Below are 19,576 nucleotides of genomic sequence, written 5' to 3' on the forward strand. Positions count from 1 at the left end.
AGGTATCAAATCTGGTATCTAGCTTTTTACTAGCTGATGATTATTATTTCATCAATGAACAAACATATGAATTTCTACATTGTCTAAATATGACTTTAACTCAGTATTAATCTTTGCTTTCACCTATCACTCTCCGTTTATTAGTTTTAAGTAACTTAAAGGCAAAACCAATTTTCCCTTGCCTCAGCCAAGAAATGACTAGAGCCTAAATGTAGCCTCTTTAGCATTAAACTAGCAAATGTAATTAAAGCATATGACCAGCAATTAGCATAGTGAGCACTGTATATACTGTATATATATATATATATATATATATATATATATATATATATATATATATATATATATATATATGTCTCAAGTAAAAACATATACTAGCACTTAGAAAAAAAGGAGAAAAAAGGCAAATAAAAATAAAAGCATAAAGGAATAAGCAGAAAAATCCAACAAATCTAAAATTAGACCAAAGCAAAGTGAAGTAAAAAGATATGTATGGTTTGAGCTGATTTTTAAGATTGCAAACCAGAGATGCTTGTTGAATGTCCTGTGTCAGGCAGTGCCACAGTCTGAAGATATAAACACTAAAAACAGCCTGGCAACTTCTTTTTTCTTTTATACTTGGAACAGAAGATAATCGTGTGTTTGAGGATATAACAGCATTCACTAAACTCAATCAATATTGGAAAAATATGAGTGTCCAACGTATTAAAAAAAGCATCACTAAGAGAATAGCTGGATGACCGTAGCAGACAGTAACCTCCAAAAAAAAATCACTCTATTTTCTGGAATGATTTTCTGTTCTGTTTGGTGGATCACTTCCAGCTAGATTAAAAGCTCAGAGGAAATATAATTATCTCCTGTGTTACCCTTTTCTACAATGGCACACACATATATCCACATACAGTATGCTGAATTTACATTTTTGATTCTAAAACATAAAGATACAGTATAAGAGCAGGACAAAGTAAGAAAAAATGAGAGCGTGTATATTTTAGGGAAAATTGTATGGTGGTTTATTGAACCAACCTAAGAGCTTTCCCTGCAGAAATGATTCTGTACAAATTGGAAGTCAGTTTGATGATATACTCAGAGATCGCCGGCACTGATACACAACCACTTCCCTCTTTGATCTCCAAGAAATGAGACTCAGAGGAAGCTCAGCAATCAGACAAGGCTCAAATAGTATCTGACTCTATACAACCCACTCCACCTGTGGCCTTAAACAGCACTGCTTGTTTTGCTTGTGAACTTTGCATTTGTATTGTAATACAAATACCTATCCTGTTTGATGGCTCATGAATGCTGGGGGGTGGCTAAGGTGAACTGACAACAGAGAGGAAGCCATCAGGGAAGCAGCTACAAGTGACAGAACTGCACATGAAAGCAACAACTCCAGGCACTGCTCAGGTAGTGTGTGAAGTGAATAGGAAAAAAGAGGTCTGGGGGGAGAGCGTCTGGATGAGAGTGTAGATCTGTATCTGTGTGCTGCCATGTCTGCATCACAGGTGCATGACAGCTGAGGAATTCTGATGTGCAATTTGGAGTGACATCCAAGTCAGAAATGCTTTCATGTCGCTCTGGCATTCTATGACAGTATGCAATATCAACTGGATGTCACGCTTGAAGGGATATGACCTTATGGATGTCAGTTCTCATGCACTTCAAAAAAGGGTTGTCATTTTGTGGCCACTTACAGAAATTGTTCCCTCTCATCTTGGAACGCTCAGTGAAATGTCTTATTCACACTAATCTCCGATACAGAATTATTTAAAAGATGTGCTGTAACCTGGGTGTGTTGTTACTATACAGGGTTGAGTTCTGTCTACATAAACACTAAACTTTTTTGCGTCCACTCTCAGTCACAATTAGGACACATTTTGCTCAAATAACTTTGTGTGTATGTACAAAACTGGCACACGAGTCTACATGTGCTGTAAATATTCCTCTCTTCTTCGTACATATACATTTAAATGACGGTAGTGTGAAAAGTGGAGCGTCAGCACACAAAAAGCCTGGCGATATGGTGCTGCTGATTACTTATTCTACTTAATTTACTAAAGTTTGCGCAATTAAAGGAGGCCAGATTTTTGAACAATTTTCTCCACTTTCTTCCACTCCACCTTCCAAAGCCAGATGTACATTTGCAGCAGGGATTCCCAGGATGCCACCCAAGAACAGGAATGTGAAGCTGCAGTGGGCAAAGGTTCACCGAAATTGGGCTGTTAAAGATTGGAAAAAGATCAGGCGATATTTTTTCCAATCCTCTGTACTTTAGTTTTGATGAATGTGTGCCCATTGTAACCTCAGATTCCTCAGAAAGGAGTAGAACCCAGTGTGGCCTGTTGTAACTCATCCATCTCAAGGCTCAACTTGTGTGTTCTGAGATGTCTTTTTGCTCACCATGGTTGTAAAGAGTGTGTATTTGAGTTACCATAGCCTTCATGTGAACTCAATCTGCCTGCAGAACTGCTGGGGTTTTTTTTTTTTTTTGGCACCATTCTTTGTATATTCTAGAAACTGTTATGTATGAAAATCTCAGGAGATCAGCAGTTTCTGAAATACTTAATCCATCCCATCTGGCACCAACAACCATGCCACTCTCAAAGTAACTGAGATAATATTGGAACATAAAGTAAAGCTCTTGACCTGTATCTGCATTGCACTGCTGCCACCTGATGGAATGGGATGATGGGATAATTGCATGAATGAGCAGGTTTACAGGTGTTCAAAATACATTTCAGTCATGGAGTAATGGAGATATTCTGGTTTTACAGTCATTCATAACCAAATTGAAAGATTGAAGAGGAGGCTAATGAGTGTCCTTAGCACCACTTTGTACTTCACTTTTACTTTCAAGTTAAACTTTTTCATTTCAGTGTTCTTGAGAACGTGACATTTGAGGGTATACTCTATTATTGATTTATGAGGAAAAAAACTCTTAAATGCTAAAATTTCCCAGTAGTACATAGGGGTTTAGTATAGACAGCTCTGTCATGCCATTTCCATGTGACAACTGCAGGTACGATAGCATAAGCTTCTTTTCTATTAAAAGCTTCAGTATAGCTTGACCACCTCTACCTCAGAAAAACGGTGACATCCCGTCTTCGCCATTCTTATTTTTCCTTGGTATTTTTCCTGATATATGCTTTTTTGATGGAATCCTTATTTGAATTAGAAACCAAATTCTCATAGCCCAAGGTTTTTTCTTTGAGACTGTGACAGAATGTATGATGCTTTGGACACTGTATCTAAAACTACTCTTTAATTATTATTTATTTGATTTATATTTAATTATACTACCCCCATCATCACCCTCCACCCCACCCCCTTACTGCACCCCTGGATCCACTTACCTGTTTTCTGTCTTTTTGTGCTGGAGGAAGCAAGGCCCTTGAACGGTCTGCAATTTTCTGATGAGAAAGAAAAATAACATCAGTATACAGATTTAATGAACACGCAAATGAAGGACAACTTTTTTTTGCAAGCCTACATTTAAATATCTTGAGTATATCACATATATACTTTATTAACTGACCATAAAGCAATGATATCTTTTTTTTAAGGTTCTTGAGAAAGAAAGAGCTTTAGCAGTAGTCTCACCTTCTGCAGGTCACCATAACGCTGCACGGACTCTGACAGCTCCGTCTTCAGCCTCGTCAGACGCAGCCGGTCTGGCTGTCGAGAGAAAACTCATCAGTTACTGCAGAAAATAGACATTTAATAATACATCTGTCATATTTAACAATTACATCATTCACATAGCTGCCGGCCTGGTGCCGTCTTTCTCATTATTGTATGTTAATAGGCTCAATCCACTCATTTCATACTTTATTAAGAATATATTGATGCAAAGCTTTAACCTAGACCCAAATTATGCACTGTTTCTTGATTCGTCACTAAAATTCCAGACAGTCCAAGTCTAAATTATACACTAGGCATGTCTAGAATGTCATTGCATTCCATGGTGTATATTATGTAAGGTATACAAGAGATACACAAGTCAGAGAAAGAGATACACAAGTCAGAGAAATGAAATTAATATTTTACCCGAGAGGAGCCGCTGATGATGTCAGAGAGCTGTTTGATAAGTTGGCTTGTGCTTGTAATGACTTTATTGGTTTGTTGCTGTATGGTGTGCCTGAGAGAGAGAGAGAGAGAGAGAGTTATGGGTCTTGCAGGTTTATGAAGTGAGTCAGATAATTGCAAATATGGCATCTATTCCAAGGTGTAAAAAAAAAAAAAAAAAAAAAAAAAAAAAACCTCCAGGCTATCCTGGCTAGCCCTCTATAGATTATGTTTTGCCAGTTAAATGAATCAATATTAATGACTGTGTGACATTAGTACAGAGATGTGCATTTTGGGCCAGTTCCACATGCAGAACCCAGGTGAGGAAAGTCATATGCATCAGTCTTATGGCAGATCTTCACCTGCAACATACTCTTAAATTAAGAAAATGATAGAAAATTAATGAAGCTTATTATGCCCAGGGGCAGTGTTAGCTCAGTGGATAAGAGATTGGACTTCTGCTTGGAAGGTTGTGTGGTCAAATCCCAGCACTGCCAAGGTGCCACTGCTAGATCCTTGAACAAGGTCCTTAACCCTCAACTGCTCATTTGTGTAAAAAATTAGATAAATGTAAGTCGCCCTGGATAAGGGCATCTGCCAAACAAATTAAAAATATGGATAACTTAGGAATGATATGACAGATAGAAAAACTCAAATGGCAATATAAGGAAAAAAAGCATGAAAGCTTATGAGAGAAATTTGATAAGGAAAATCTGACAGGAAAAATAGAGATAGATGACGTTAAAAATACACACAAATAAAAAAATGTCATGGATTTTAATTGTATATTATTTCCTATTTACATTAGAAGTACAGGGCAGTGAGATGTGAGGTAGGGGGTGAGGAGCTTCTGATCAAATATAATCTACTGACAGAAATGCATTGTTCTCAGGCAGACTGAGGTTGTGGATAAGACATTGATTTAGTGTCTGCGCTCTATACAGTCTGATCCCAGTTTGTATAACCCAGCGCACAACGGCTGCCCATAGTACACACTGCTCCCCAGAGATATGCAGCACAGACAGTGTAGTCCACCTTCCTCTTAAATATTGATTTAAAGATGGAGGGTGGAAAGGAAGGATGTGATGGAAAGGAGAAATGATGGTAGTGTTAATGAAGGGCGTTTCACTGTCATATTCAGTCCACAGAAAGAGATATTGTATTCTCCCAGAAACAAGATGAATCAAGGTGAGAAATCCTTCGGTTTTATGTTTCACCATTTGTTCTTTAAGTTACAGCTGAAGTTAGTGGAAATGCCAGCCATGCAGTGCATGATGCCATCTAATTACAGGTCCCACTTTTTTCTATTCCAGACACAGAAAAACCTTTCTGTTGATAACGTCCTCTCTAATGTACAGATGAGTAAAGTAACTGATTCAGAAGGAGGAAGCAAGGAGGCTGTATTCCTACTTTTCCATCCCCTTTAGACTCAAGTCATTATGCAATAATGTATAAAATTATCTATTATCAATAATCTTCAGAAATGCAGAGAGAACACTAGAACAATATCTCTTGACTTTCTTTGTGCTATGTACTATAGGCTAGTTAGTTACTTAGCTGGCTAACTGTCTCGTTTGTTTTGAGATTTCTGATGCCTGCCAGGATAAAATAATTTTTTTTTCCGTTTTTGCTTCCTTAATTGCTTCCTTTTTTCCCATCTTGTACTTCCTAATTGTAACCATGACATACTGATAAAGGCTTTGTCTATGCCTAATTTTGCCCATTGTGTCCCTATTTGAAATAGAAATGTGCTGGTTTAAGCCATCTTGTTTCAGCACAGATAGGGTGATGATACACCAAACCTGCTGCTGAATGACCAAAAATTTAAAAGTTTGGCCAAAAGGTGTTGTTTAAAAGCTGTAGGCATGCAGCCACATTGTTTTTTACTGCTAAAATGTGAAGTTATGAGTGAATTTGCAATTGTATTTTTTTGTAAAGTCCCTTTACCAAATAATAATGTTATTGAGCAATATGTAAGACTTGATTTAAAACCATAAACCCTTTAAGGGTATTACACAATTTTTTCCCCCAATTATCACATTTGCCAATTCTCACCCCCAGCCAGTTCTCCCCTATCATACGACAGCTACCAACCGAGTAAGGTGAAGGGTGGATGAAAGCTCTATCTACCCTCTTCCACATGCATGCCATGATTGGCTAGTGTCACTCTGATTGACAGGGAGGAGAGAGAATGCCATCCCTCCCACCCAGAGAGCACAGCCGTGGATGGGTGTGGCATTGTTGGGATTTAAACTTGCAATTATCCAATCATAGGGCAAACACTTTTCAGTTGCGCCACTTTAGAAGGGTTCTTAACCTATTAAAAGAAGTTCTACATGGAATCTTGTCTGAGCAGGAAACACTTAGTCGTAGGGTTTTAAACAGAACCTTCAACAGTTCCCCACTTGACAAGAACAACTTAAGAACCAATAAGGATAAGTTTGTACTCAAGGGGTACTAGAATATAACCAAACGTTGTATGGAATTGTGAGGCAACTAATGTGATTTTAAAGCACTGATTAAGTCTACAATTCTGTAAACTTGACAAAAATTTTAAACTGAGAATGTTTGTGGATTATTTAGGCTACAAGGGTTCTCTGTAGAAGTCTACAATAGACTTCATGCCAGTGCAGCTGCAGCATGTTTTCTGTAAGTTCAAATAGACCAGTACAATTTGCCACTAGCAATTTCCAAGAATTCTGCTGAAATCCCATTAGTCTGTATTTAAAATAATCCAGTTTGATAGTTAATGCCATGCTCCACAGACAACCAGTCACCAAAGACATTAGAAAAGGTTTAACTCGATCTTCCTTTCAGGGCTGATCCATAACTGATGACTCTGATGACATATGTGTCCTTTCCTCAGCATACACACTCATCACACACAAGTGACAGCAGTAGCAATGAAATGCGGAAGTCACAGCTACCACATGCACTGCCACAGCACTGCGCTGACACCAGACAGGACTGCCTCGCACTTATATGAAAACACTTGAGCCCCTAACTGACTTCATATTAGTGGCACTTAACCTAAGCCAAGAGATACAAACATACTGTCTAAAATTCAGTTCTGTCGAGAATTACACATTTGATGCCATGTGAATCATAATAAAGCACATCAGCAGGTTGAAAATATATAAAACATACAGTAAAATATGCATCTTCAGTTATTATTAATATAATAATGGCATCACATGAAATAGTACAGTTCTACATTTCTACTTTCACTCTGTTTATGTGACCAATATTATTATAATCTCAAAATCGCAGCACTTTCGTGAAGTATCAAAGATCAGGCATTCTTGAATATTAAAATATAACTGCCTTATATTGCCCCTTTCAGCAAAATCTTCAATTTTCAGCAGATAAAAATGACAAACACTGAAAATCATGCATTTGAATAAAAATGTAAGACATTGCATGGATGTTGCATAGGAATATTAAGTTTGAAAATATTGTGTTTAGTCAAGACTTTATATTTCATGTGATATTTCTCAGCTAAAGTCAAAATGGCTTCTTATGAAAGTAGTTCCTAGGAAATAATTTTGTAATATATTCAAATTCTAATGCACTAAACACCTTTAAAGAAGCCTCATCAGCCTCTTCATTGTCCTCTACAGAGGCATCAACCTCACCCACATCATCTGAAGGGGTTTACCTAGTGTATATAGTCACTAAAAAATGTTCTTGTATTACTCATCATATTAAGCTCTCTCTCTCTCTCTCTCTCTCTCTCTCTCTCTCTCTCTCTCTCCCCCTCCTGAATGACTCATGATTGGCAAGTTTTGCAAAGGTAATTGTCCTTAATGGACTGATCTATGGTGGGCAGTGGACACCTCAGGCTATGATCCCTGATTATACAGCCAGGTTATGCATTAAAATTGGCTATGGCTTAATCCACAAACCACTGCATATTACCAACCAGCACTTAAAACACAGCAGCTTAGTAAGACATACGTGGTGAAGGTTATTTTGGTGGAGCTGTCGGTGCTGTCACTGGAGGCAGAGCAGCTCCAGGATATGCATAGGAGGAGGAATATCAGACTGAGCAATTAGATTGAATCAATTAGATTTGCATTGATGACACCATCATGCTCAGCCCTACAGTCGAGAGAACAACCAGTTCTGTGCTAATCTTAGCTGTTACCTATTGCAGCAGATGAGGGCAAAATTATGTCCTGTTAAATTGTGAAATCCTCCTCCATCTGTAAATGCCTGACCTTGGCCAATGTGCATTAATTACTGTTCATTTCTCATTCACATTAGGGTCTTACTAGGAAAAGAAATTGACTACACAACTGAATAAGACAAAGAAGGGAAAAAATGCTTATTTTCTATATAGAATATTTTATCCCATTTACATTTACAGTGCTGTATTCATGAGTGCTTGATTCTGATTGGTCAGAAAGTTGATTAATTTTCTAGAACACCAGCTCTAATATTAGTACAGTATTCCATAGATTAAACAATTTTTGATTTTTGATATGGTGAAGTTTTCTTTGAGGTGATGTTTATTTATCAGTGATGGAAGGAGTCTCCAGTGTCAGTGATTTGTAACAGTCAGAGGTAAATCTGTAACTTTATGTTTTTAGGCACAGGAACAGCTTCAGGACAGATGGCTTTGTGCTTTGCGTTTTCTAGGTAACATGATAAGCTGCATTTTTTTTATTATTAATTTCTAAATGGGAAAAAGAGAGGCTATTTAAAGCTGTTATAATGTAAGTTAACTAACTTGTTTTGTGGATGTTCCACAACAATAAACTATAAAAGGTTAAATCTACAATATTCTTTAGTAAATTAAAAAAAAATAGACGAGAAATAAAACAATACAAGATTTGCAGTTATTGAAAAATAATCAAAAAAAGAAAGAAAGAAAAATATGGTGTGGTAACAGTAACTCCGCTTTGCTTTGGGATGCAACACACCACGCTGTCGTTGATTATTTTCCCAACAGCACACACTGCTGCATTTTATTCCTTACATAATAAAGATATCTACAGTCACCAGCATGGGATTAATATTAATTTACCAAATTGATATTAAGTTTTATTATTTACTAATGAATCACGTTTAACCTATTAAATATTATGTTGTAGGTTTAATGTTGAAATTAAAAGGAATTAAAATATACAATTTACCATGAACAAACAAATAGGTATGCAATAATAACAGCAATAATAATAATAATAATAATAATAATAATAATAAATCACTTCTATCCCCTATTAAGTACCATAATGTTACCTTCCTACCTTTGATTTTGATAGTAGAGGCAATAACAATTTATGCAAAGTAAAGTTTGCATGACGATGCTTAGCAGCAATTATCAAGATGATTTGCACCATATCAATCAAAAGAAAATTAATTCATGCCATTTTGCTCTGTAAGCTGTCAAACCATCTACATGCATCATTTAATAGTAATTTGTTTTAGAAGTGCATGTTAATGTTTTGAAGCTAATTTCTGATGCAGTGTGATTACATTGATCTTTTACTAAATATAGAGCCATGCAGTGAATTATGCCATCTTGGAAGACGGTGGTAGAATGAAGACAGAGTAAAAAAAACATAAATAAATTACAACCCCTAGTTTTAAAAGAAGACTGGAATTCACTTTAGTCCTGAGAGTTATCACGATGATTAGGGAGGTGTGCACTCTTCTGCACTTTTCAAAGTAACTCTTTGTGTTGATATTTGGAATTACTCAGAGACCATTTTCATCTTCTAGGGTGCCAAGTCTGCATTGTTTTTATTGACCTCCATCCAGGAAACAATAATATATAAGAGGTACTGAGTAAATGAGCAGAAAAACAATAATATGTTATTTGCCATCTGCCACAGGACCATGCCTGGTAAAGCAGCATCCTCCATCAGTCATCCTGACAAACACGAAAATGAAAATATATGTCTGGTAAGAAATGCTCTAGATCAATGGATTCCACAGAACTAATAATTGCTCAACATTGCACTAACACACACACACACACACACACACACACACACACACACAAACATATTAGTGTTGATGACAAATGAGGTTTGGGCAGAAAAGAAAAATAATTCAACACAGAACTTTTACTGCTTTCATTTAGCTAATGGGCTTTGTGGTATATTTTATAGTAACAAATACAGTATCTGTCACAAAACATTCATTTATTGGATTTGTTTAATACACAATTGTCTATTTGTGAGTAAATTTAATATTTTTCTGTATGAACTACATCCTAATCATTTATTAATTATCTGATCACCCGATAATCATAAATCATAAAATTCATCAGGTCTATAAATGTTTTCCACCAAACCGCTTTTGCAGCTTATACTGCTGTTACATTTTTATACAGAATAGAATTTATTTTGAGACTGAAATGTTTCCTGTTGCTTGTAGCTTGTCAGTTTGTGTTTGTATATGGTCACTTTAATTACTGAAAATATTGGGTGTGTGTTCTGCGTATTGATTTTATTTCAAGAGCAGTAACACAATCTGTGTTGTTTGAACATGTTCAGTCAACATAAATTAATAATAATAATAATAATAATAATAATAATAATAATAATAATAATAAAAAAAATATTTGTCTCAGCTTTGCCTATCCTGTTGCTCTTATTGTTCGGTTATAAATACTTTAATTGTAAGTGACACCAGTGGTAGCTTTGTTGATGTATTAAACAAAAAATTATACTTTGCTACAATTTATTCCTTTAAGTAATATTCAAGGTTCAAAGGTGGAGTTAATGGTTTTTAAAGCCCATTGCTGCCTGCGAGGTGAATTGAGATGTCTGCGAGCAATGATAATCTGACGCCAGTCCCTGTATCGAATCTATGATTCATGGGTTAGCTTTAAAGCACGCGGAGCAGAGCTGAGCAATTCTGCTTCGGCTGGGGGCGGAGCTAATTTCCAGGCTGGAAAAAAAAAAAAAAAAAAAAAACAATCCAAAATTCTGTAACAAGGAAACTAGATTCATTGAATATAAAATGATGAATTACAGATTTCTAACGTATATATGAAAATATGCGATTGTAACAGGTCTAGGAACATTTTTACAAATTAAAATATGCACCTAAATAAAACATTCTACATCATGACTTAACAATAACACGATGAGGATTAGTCCAGAAAGGAAAAGCATACATGGAGTCTCCTAGGCAGTTAGTCAGTTACATTAACTGTAGGTTAACATTTGAGTAATTTTTACGATATTCAACATATTTTGATTCTCAGAAACAATGAATTTATTCTTCAACATTTTTTAATAGTTACACGGCAAATGGGTTTTAACATATTATGACAGTAAAGAAAAAGCAGAAACAGGAGACCTCATATTTTTAAGGAAGAGATAACTTCAGTTAACTGTAATAGATGGTATGGAAATGCCTATGAGCAAGAGTTAATTACACAACCATAATGACACACACACACACACACACACACACACACACACACACATACACACAAAATCCAGCATAAAAATCATCAGTTCTTCTCACTCTCAGTTTTCACCCTAATATACATTTTCAAGAAAAATAATTTGAAAAAGCCATGGAATAACTAATGTACACTTACTGAGCACTTTATTAGGAACACCTCTACACTTACTCATTCATGCAGTTATCTAATTGGCCAACCATGTGTCAGCAGTGCAATGCACAAAATCATGCAGATAAGGGCCAGCATCTTCGGGTAATGTTCACAACCAACAACCATCAGAGTGGGGAAAAATGTGATCTCAGTGATTTTGACCGTGGCACGATTGTTGATGCCAAACAGTCTGGTTTGAATATGTCTGTAACTGCTGATCTCCTGGGAATTTCACTCACAACAGTCTCTAGAGTTTACTCAGAATTGTGTAATAAAGAAAAAACATCCAGTGAGCTGCAGTTCTCCTGATGGATACGCCTTGTTGATGAGAGAGGTCAACAGAGAAAATCCAGCCTGGTTCGAGCTGACAGAAAGGCTACAGTAACTCAGATAACCACTCTGTACAATTGTAGTGAGCAGAAAGCATCTCAGAATGCACAACACATCAAACCTTGAGGTGGCTGGGCTACAACAGCAGAAGATCACTTCAGGTTCCTCTTCTGTCAGCCAAGAACAGAAAGCTGAGGCTGCAGTGGGCACAGGCTCACCAAAACTGGACAGCTGAAGACTGGCAAAATGTAGCCTGATCTGATGAATCTCAATTTCTATGCACCATGTGACAAAGCAAAAGTCGCCTCAAACTAGCTTCATGAACATGACAACGAGTTCAGTGTTCTTCAGTGGCCTTCCCAGTCACTGGATCTGAATCCTGTAGAATACTTTTGGGATGTGCTAGAACAGGAGATTCGCAGCATAAAAGTGCACCTAAAAATCTGCAGAAACTGTCAAGACGGACCAGAATCTCAAAGGAATGTTTCCAACATCTTGTGGAATCCATGCCATGAAGAATTGGGGCTGTTTGGAGAGCAAAGTGATGCCCTACCCAGTATTAGTAGTGCTCAATGAGCGTATATCCATGAAACAGCTTATTATTTAGACTGCTCTTAAAAATATACTCATCATATAGTAAAACAAAAAGGTGGTCACTGAGCTTTGAACGCAGATTTTGAGTGTGCACTCATGTTAGATTTCTCAGGTTTGCCTTCTGCATGCAAGCGCTCACAGTAAGAGCTCCTCCCGAAAAGTTACATGATGTGACTTCTGTGCTAAAGATGAGCGGTGTCCCTGAAAAGTCCTCTAAAACTGCAGCGCAGAATACATAATGTGGTAACAAGCACAAAGAGTGTGAATGATTAATCCACTTAGCTTTGTGGATGTGTTTCCTTGATTATAAAGAAGGGCTGAAATCAATTAGCTAAATGATTTCATCTCACTTACAGGAACTTGGATATTTCTGAGAGCCAAAGTGTAACGGATTTTTTTTTTTTGTTATTTATTTTCTTTTTCCAGTTCTCAAATGGTCAAAAATTGTGCTTATTATATCATAACTCAGAAACTCTAGTCTCAAATAATGGCTTTGGCCCCGCTTGGCTTTCTTGGCAGCTTACGACAGTCTTGACACTTTAGTCTGAATTTTTGTGAGGTTAGTGCTGAGGTAGCTTCTATCACAGCTTGTCAGTGACACCAGGGAGAGCAGTGTGTGTGTGTGTGTGCGCGTGTGTGTGTGGATGGAGGGAGGGCACCAGTCAGTAAGGGTCTCTGGGCGACACGTTGCCATCTGGGAGGTATGACCCTGGAACCGAGAGGTTTCCGTGGAAACTGGCTCTAATAGAATCATGGCTGGGGTGCAGCAGGGGGCAAAAGAGAGTTGGAAAGAGGGAGAGAGAGAGGTGTGTAGACTGGCCCCCTGCTCAGACAGACTAGGCGTGGTGAATTAAAACTGGACAGGGGAGAGCTCAGTCAAGGTCAATTGAGAGAAACACTGAAAAAGGAGCGACAAACACAAACCAAACCAGCTCGCTCTGAGAGCAGGAAGGTGACAGAGAAAGCAAGAGGGAGTAAATAAACACAAATATACCCTACATTGTCAATTTACCACAGCAGATCAGTATGTTAAATAGCTTCAAAATGTTTAACATGTGTAGTAAGTGAGCAGATTAAACATGAATCAACAGAGAGCTGAGATGAGGTAATGGAACAAGTAAGAATCAATTTCCTAATAAACAACGTCTGCTTCTGTTTATCCACACAAGATGACTTCAGTACATATAAATCCCCTGTAGTAATTTACCATCATGCTATATACAGGAGAATAAAAACTGGATAAAGTGGATCATATAAACACAGAGAGCTGAGCATGTCTTCTGGGGATTTTGCCCAGTGTTAGAAGACAATGATTGGTAATGATGTTGGACTTAATTGAGGAGGGATTATATAGCGCACATATTAGTGGAGAAGTGTGTTGTTCAGTATTAAAATCTGCAAGCCAGTTGCATGAATTCCCGACTGAACTTCAAGGCACACAATAGAATAATTTTGTTAGCAATGTTTAGACAAATATGTGTAGACAAGCATAAAATAGTTTAAAAAGTAGTTAAAATACTTGTAGCCCTGATAGTGTACATGTTTTTCCTGTGAATTTGGCAAGACACAAGTTTTGTGAATGCTAATAAAAGAATAGGTTATTGTTCTAAATGATGTGGCTGCAAATTGTCTTACTGAGCAGCGACAGATGGTGCGTTCTTTTTTTTTTTCAAGCATATCATTGGCACTTGCAGAGAAATACAATAAGGATATTTTAGTATTACTATACTGCCAATTTCAGGTGTTCATATCTTTGCAGGGTACAAGTCAGAGACCTTGAGTATAGGTCTTTCATTAGCTTAGTGACTAAGAGACGAATATAGCGTCTGGCAATATAACAAATCTTTGAGAATGCAAACACTGCAATGCAAAATCCAGTTCTGTGAAGGTAAGGAATAACATGCACCAGAAAGTGCTGTTATTGGAAAATAATCAATGCCAGGGTGGTGCACATTTAATGTCCACAAGGCAAGTTAGTTCCTACTGTCAGTTGGATAACGTTATAGCACCTATTAACAGTCGTTCACCAGCCTCTTTTATCTTTCTCTTGAAGTTAATAAATTTTAAAAAAAAAAAAAGGCATTGTACTTCAACATATCAATAATTATACAACACTTAGTTTTAGTCCACTAAATTGATTGGACAAGCGCCATTCCAAGAGTGCTGACATTTAGTAAAACAGAACTGGTACATTTCACTGTTTGTATCAGTCCTCTTGTTTGTGATTGTTACATAAACTTCCAAGCTATCAAGCTATCAAGTCGTGGCTTCTTTGGGCACTACTTTCATTGCCAGAGCAAAAATAAACAAAATATTTGTCCATATTGTGTCCTCCATAATGCTACTTGATATTTCTATAATTTCTTGTTTATAGAATTGTTGTATAAAAGCAACATCACACACGCAATCGTGCTGTTGTACTGAATATCAGCACAGCTGTGATTACCTGCAGCCTTGTGCATTCAGTACAACAGCACTCTTGCTCATGCGAATTTGCTGAATTATACATATGTCATTTATTGTTTATTATAAGCCTAAGATTATGTGGAGCGACCACTATGCAAGTAACTGTGAATGAGTTATTACTATAGAAACGATTACATATTAGAACAAGCACACTAATATAAACATTTATGCTATAGTCGGAACTATTGTCAGAGCCGTGCTGTTACAGAAAATTAATCAACACTTTCTGATTCAAGAATTCAACCGCATTGTGGTATATACTATTATTTTCTTAGGCCAAACAGATACCTTATAATTTTATAAACCTTGTCATTTGATGACAATTTGCACTGCCCATATAAATTGCTGGCCCTGTATAGCCAAAACCTCTGATTTATATACACTCATAGGCTATTACACAAGTGCTCAAACTATAAATGAAACATGATTACAAAGAACAGATCTGTATATTGAAATTATACTGAAATTTGGTGTGAATCTGACACAGTGATCACATAGTGTGGGCGCTCACCCATGAGATATTATTTCAGCTCACGTTATAAGAGCAGGCTCGGCTCTTCATTTTTCTCATTCTTCTCAGTCATGGTAAGATGATTAAGAAATGTCATATATGCAAGTTTTAGATATAATATAGGCAAAAATTATAGTATGTTGCTGGTACAGCTTTACCACCCTGACCTCCATGCAATCTGTCCATACAGTCTACTCTTGATGAGCCATTTTGTTGACATTATCACTGTTGCCATGCATTGGCACACACAATTTCATTAAAAAAATACTTAATGACTACGAGAAATTGAGTTGTAAGGCTGCTCACACTGCAAGAACACTAACCAAAATTTCAGACTCGTCAGAAATCCATCAGATCATCTGACAGGTCAATCAAACATTGTTAAGGTAATTACTCAAACAGCACTGGCCCCTCACACTTCATATCAAACAACCTGTAATGCAGCTGGAATTTAGTGCAGTTCTGAAAAGGCTTAAACTGTGATGTCCATTTGCCATTAGAGACAGATAGACTACAGATACAGTATATCACTATTAATTATCATTAAAAGAACTGGGCATGTCATGCATACAGAGTCAATAATTTAGCTAAGTAAGATAAGTTTTGAGAAAACCTTCTTCAAATCAAAGATTATGTGCCCAGGCTATGATGATTTTTTTTTTATTCATAATTGCTTTGATAAACAAGTAGCCCCAGTAAGCTAGTGGTCACCAGCGACTTTACTAACAAATTAAGAAAAACCCTACATGCTATTAACTTTCACAAAATAAAGTTATTTATTTGGAAATTTATTTTAAAAAATGTGCTTCACAGTGATGTGATGTAACTATAGCATGCATTATTCATTCTAAATCCCACCCTCTGCTGAACTACACACATTAACTGTTACTATTTATGAATTAGCTCGCATGCATGATACATAACCTTTTCAGAAACCTGAATATGCAGGTATGTGGAAACACTGACAAAACAGAGCATGTTGAAGAAAAAATATACTGCAGACTCAAATATCTTTTATTTGCAATGTGAAGAGAAAATACTGCAGTTCATAGCCAAAGATTGGCTTTTGGTTGAGGGAGCAAACACAATGTGCTAGCTCAGAGACTATCCCCCTACATGGGAATCGCTATATTCGTGCGTGTCTGTATTAATATGCGTAACTAGCTTTCCATACTTTGTTATACTTTATTAGCTACCATTCTTTTTGGCCTAGTCATTTAGGTATCCACCAACTTATCCACTTATCCACCCATGTTCTTCCTAAGTACTTTCTAGCAACATGTAGCTCAACACCAGCTCAGGACATTACTCCTCTCCGCTAGCAGCGGCTACGCTTCTGTGAGTTCTAATGTGACCTCTAAACCCCAATTTCCTATTCACTTCCTCATTTCATGTATATAGGCTCACAGAGTTCTGTAGTTAATTGCAAAGTCTTGCCAGTTCTATAGTTGTGTAAGTTCTGAGAGTTGTTCATCCCCATTAGACTAGACCTTTTGTCTATTCGATTACTCTTTAGATAATCCTCTTGTTCTGTTGTTTGTTGCCTCATCATGTTTTGCTAGTTGCTTGCACTAGCAATTTGGATTTGGGGTTGTGTACTGGTGTTGTCAATAAAGCCTTCCTGCAAAAGCATCCTAAACCTTCTCCTTAGCCTTACAAATGTGTTGCAGAGAGTTTCAGATTAGCTCAGTTCTGTGAAATAGGCAGTGTAGACTAGACTGGCAATCATGTATTTACCTGCAAGACCTCTTGAAGATGTTTTCCTGTCTGATCTGACCCTTGACATCATAATACCCATAATGTGGACATATTTTTTAGACTATCCATTAGATCAAATATGTCTGAATTCATAGATTGACCTCAGAACACTTACAAATTGCATGTTGTCTTTGGTTGTGATGTGATTATACTGATTTGAGAAGATTTTTTTTTTTATTAATTTAATTATTATAATCCCAGTAGGCAGCCTGCCTTTGCAAAATACAGTAAACAGTTTTGGATGCATCTCTCATAAGTTTGCCTGTGATTTGTAGTTGTGCCTTTTTTTCATGGCTGCACTCCTTAGAAGCAGCACTTTTCCCAAACCTCATGTTTAGATCTAGCTTGGCTTACCCTGTGCCTTTGTCTGGGTGAGTGTCTGTCTGTGTGTGTGTGTCTGCTCTATTCAGCTCTCCCTGTTCTATTCAGCTAGTGGAAGGTCAGTCTTGCAGCACTTGTATCATTGTCAGCAAGTTTAAGATCTTTATCTTTTAACCGTATTATGCTCCACTTATAAGTCACATAAGACAAAACCATCTACTAAATGAATACATTTGAAAGCATAAATGTCCAAATTATATAATAGACACATTAAACATAATAATAATAATAATAATAATAATAATAATAATAATAATAATAATAAAAGATTTAAAAGAAAATCAACCAGTATATAATAAAACTCTATGTGGCTGCCTGATTAATATGAGCTCTACACCATACACACTGTACCACTGTAAGCATTTAGTTTGCAGACCTAACTATAAAACAGCAGATGGGAAAGCAGAACACAGATGTTCACTATTCAGTTTCTCCAGAGATTTGTACTGATGATCTTAAAGAAAAGAAAATTGACAGTGCATGAATGTCAGGTTGATAGAAAAGGCTGATAGAATTGATGACATGCCAGTGGACACGGTGTGTGTAATGCAGTTCACACAGATGCAGTCGTTTCAGATTGACCACTTGCAGACAAGCAATGAATTACATAGTTGCTGGCAGCCTGACTGAAAAGAGTAATTGAAGTCTGAAGGGAATGAGATGATAAAAAAGAGAAAATAGGCACTGACAGCTTGTTCAGTTTTATATCTACATCTAGAGGTGGAGAGGTTTGGGACCAATGAAGACCTGAGAGCTCATATTTATGTGTTGGATAAGTGCCAGAAGGTGGCCTTGAACCTATAAAATGGCAGGTAATTGGTATAATACATCACAGCTTTGGTCTAAACAAGAAAAGCAGTGTTCATGTGTGTAATGTCTAAAGGCTGGTTTATACATCTGCATTGAAGTGTATTTACGTCACAATGCAGAAAGGGATAAGCATGATGTGCAGAGGTCCACTGATATGACTGACATGCAGTGCTTCAAAGTTCTAATAATGTGTTTTGTTCCTCTACAACGATGTGCATGCGGACACTGAATCATGCGGACACTGAATCAGCCGGACACTGAATCATGCGGACACTGATTGTTCTTATTAGTGTTGGTTTTATGAAGATTTCAGAATAATTTTTAACAATATAATATTATAATTTGACTGCAGACCTGGTTTCGCGCTAATGGAGCGCTTTAACAAGCACAAAGCATCCGGAAAGCACTGATGAGCAGTGAGATAAGGGAGAGACAGAAGTGTTGTGCTGTGTTGTCTCCTCTCACAAAATGCCTGCTCGCACAATTTTATCTGACTTTATAGAGTAATTCAACTACATGTACAAAACTAAAAAAGAGTTTCAGTTCATGAATAATGTTCACAGTTTTAGTTCAATTCATATTTTCAGCACTCAAGACAGCTTCGTTTTTTTTCTTGTGCAAAATTAAAATAAATACATACACACTACATGCAAAAATGCAACTCACCAGTCACTCAATCACCAATAGGTCAGTGATAACAATATCTATCTCCATATTTAGAGGAGAATTTCATGACCTGGCTTATCATACAATCACTCACATGCATTTACTAGAAAGAAGATTCTCTGAAAGGGATGCTACATTTTTTTCACATTGCATATATACTGATATACTGGATATATTAGATGGTAATACAAACAATCAGCTCTTGTAGATGTGTTGGATGCAGGAGAAACGAGCTGGCATGAAGACCTGAGCAACTTTCACAATGGCAAAATCCTTATGGCCAGATGACTGGGCTTTTACTCGGAACTACTCCAGGTCAGCAGTGCTGTGGACCCACTGACAGTGGTCCGAGGAGGAACAAACCACGACCCAGTGACAGGGTGTTGGGCGCCTAATGCTCATGGATTTGTGAGGGC

At 37.0% G+C, this 19,576-nt stretch overlaps 1 protein-coding gene across 1 annotated transcript in view; it reads right to left on the reverse strand.

Annotated features, from left to right (window-relative positions):
* tsnare1 (T-SNARE Domain Containing 1) overlaps window positions 1-19,576 on the reverse strand; it is a 109,093-nt gene that overhangs the window by 49,585 nt on the left and 39,932 nt on the right. The window contains exons 5-7 of the mRNA XM_053237024.1: window positions 4,048-4,138; window positions 3,601-3,675; window positions 3,354-3,410 (exon numbers count right to left, since the gene is read on the reverse strand). Of these exons, the coding sequence (XP_053092999.1) occupies window positions 3,354-3,410; window positions 3,601-3,675; window positions 4,048-4,138 (223 nt within the window). The remainder of the gene's footprint in view (window positions 1-3,353; window positions 3,411-3,600; window positions 3,676-4,047; window positions 4,139-19,576) is intronic.

This window comes from Pangasianodon hypophthalmus, chromosome 1 (assembly GCF_027358585.1).
Source record: "Pangasianodon hypophthalmus isolate fPanHyp1 chromosome 1, fPanHyp1.pri, whole genome shotgun sequence".
Classification (NCBI taxonomy): domain Eukaryota; kingdom Metazoa; phylum Chordata; class Actinopteri; order Siluriformes; family Pangasiidae; genus Pangasianodon; species Pangasianodon hypophthalmus.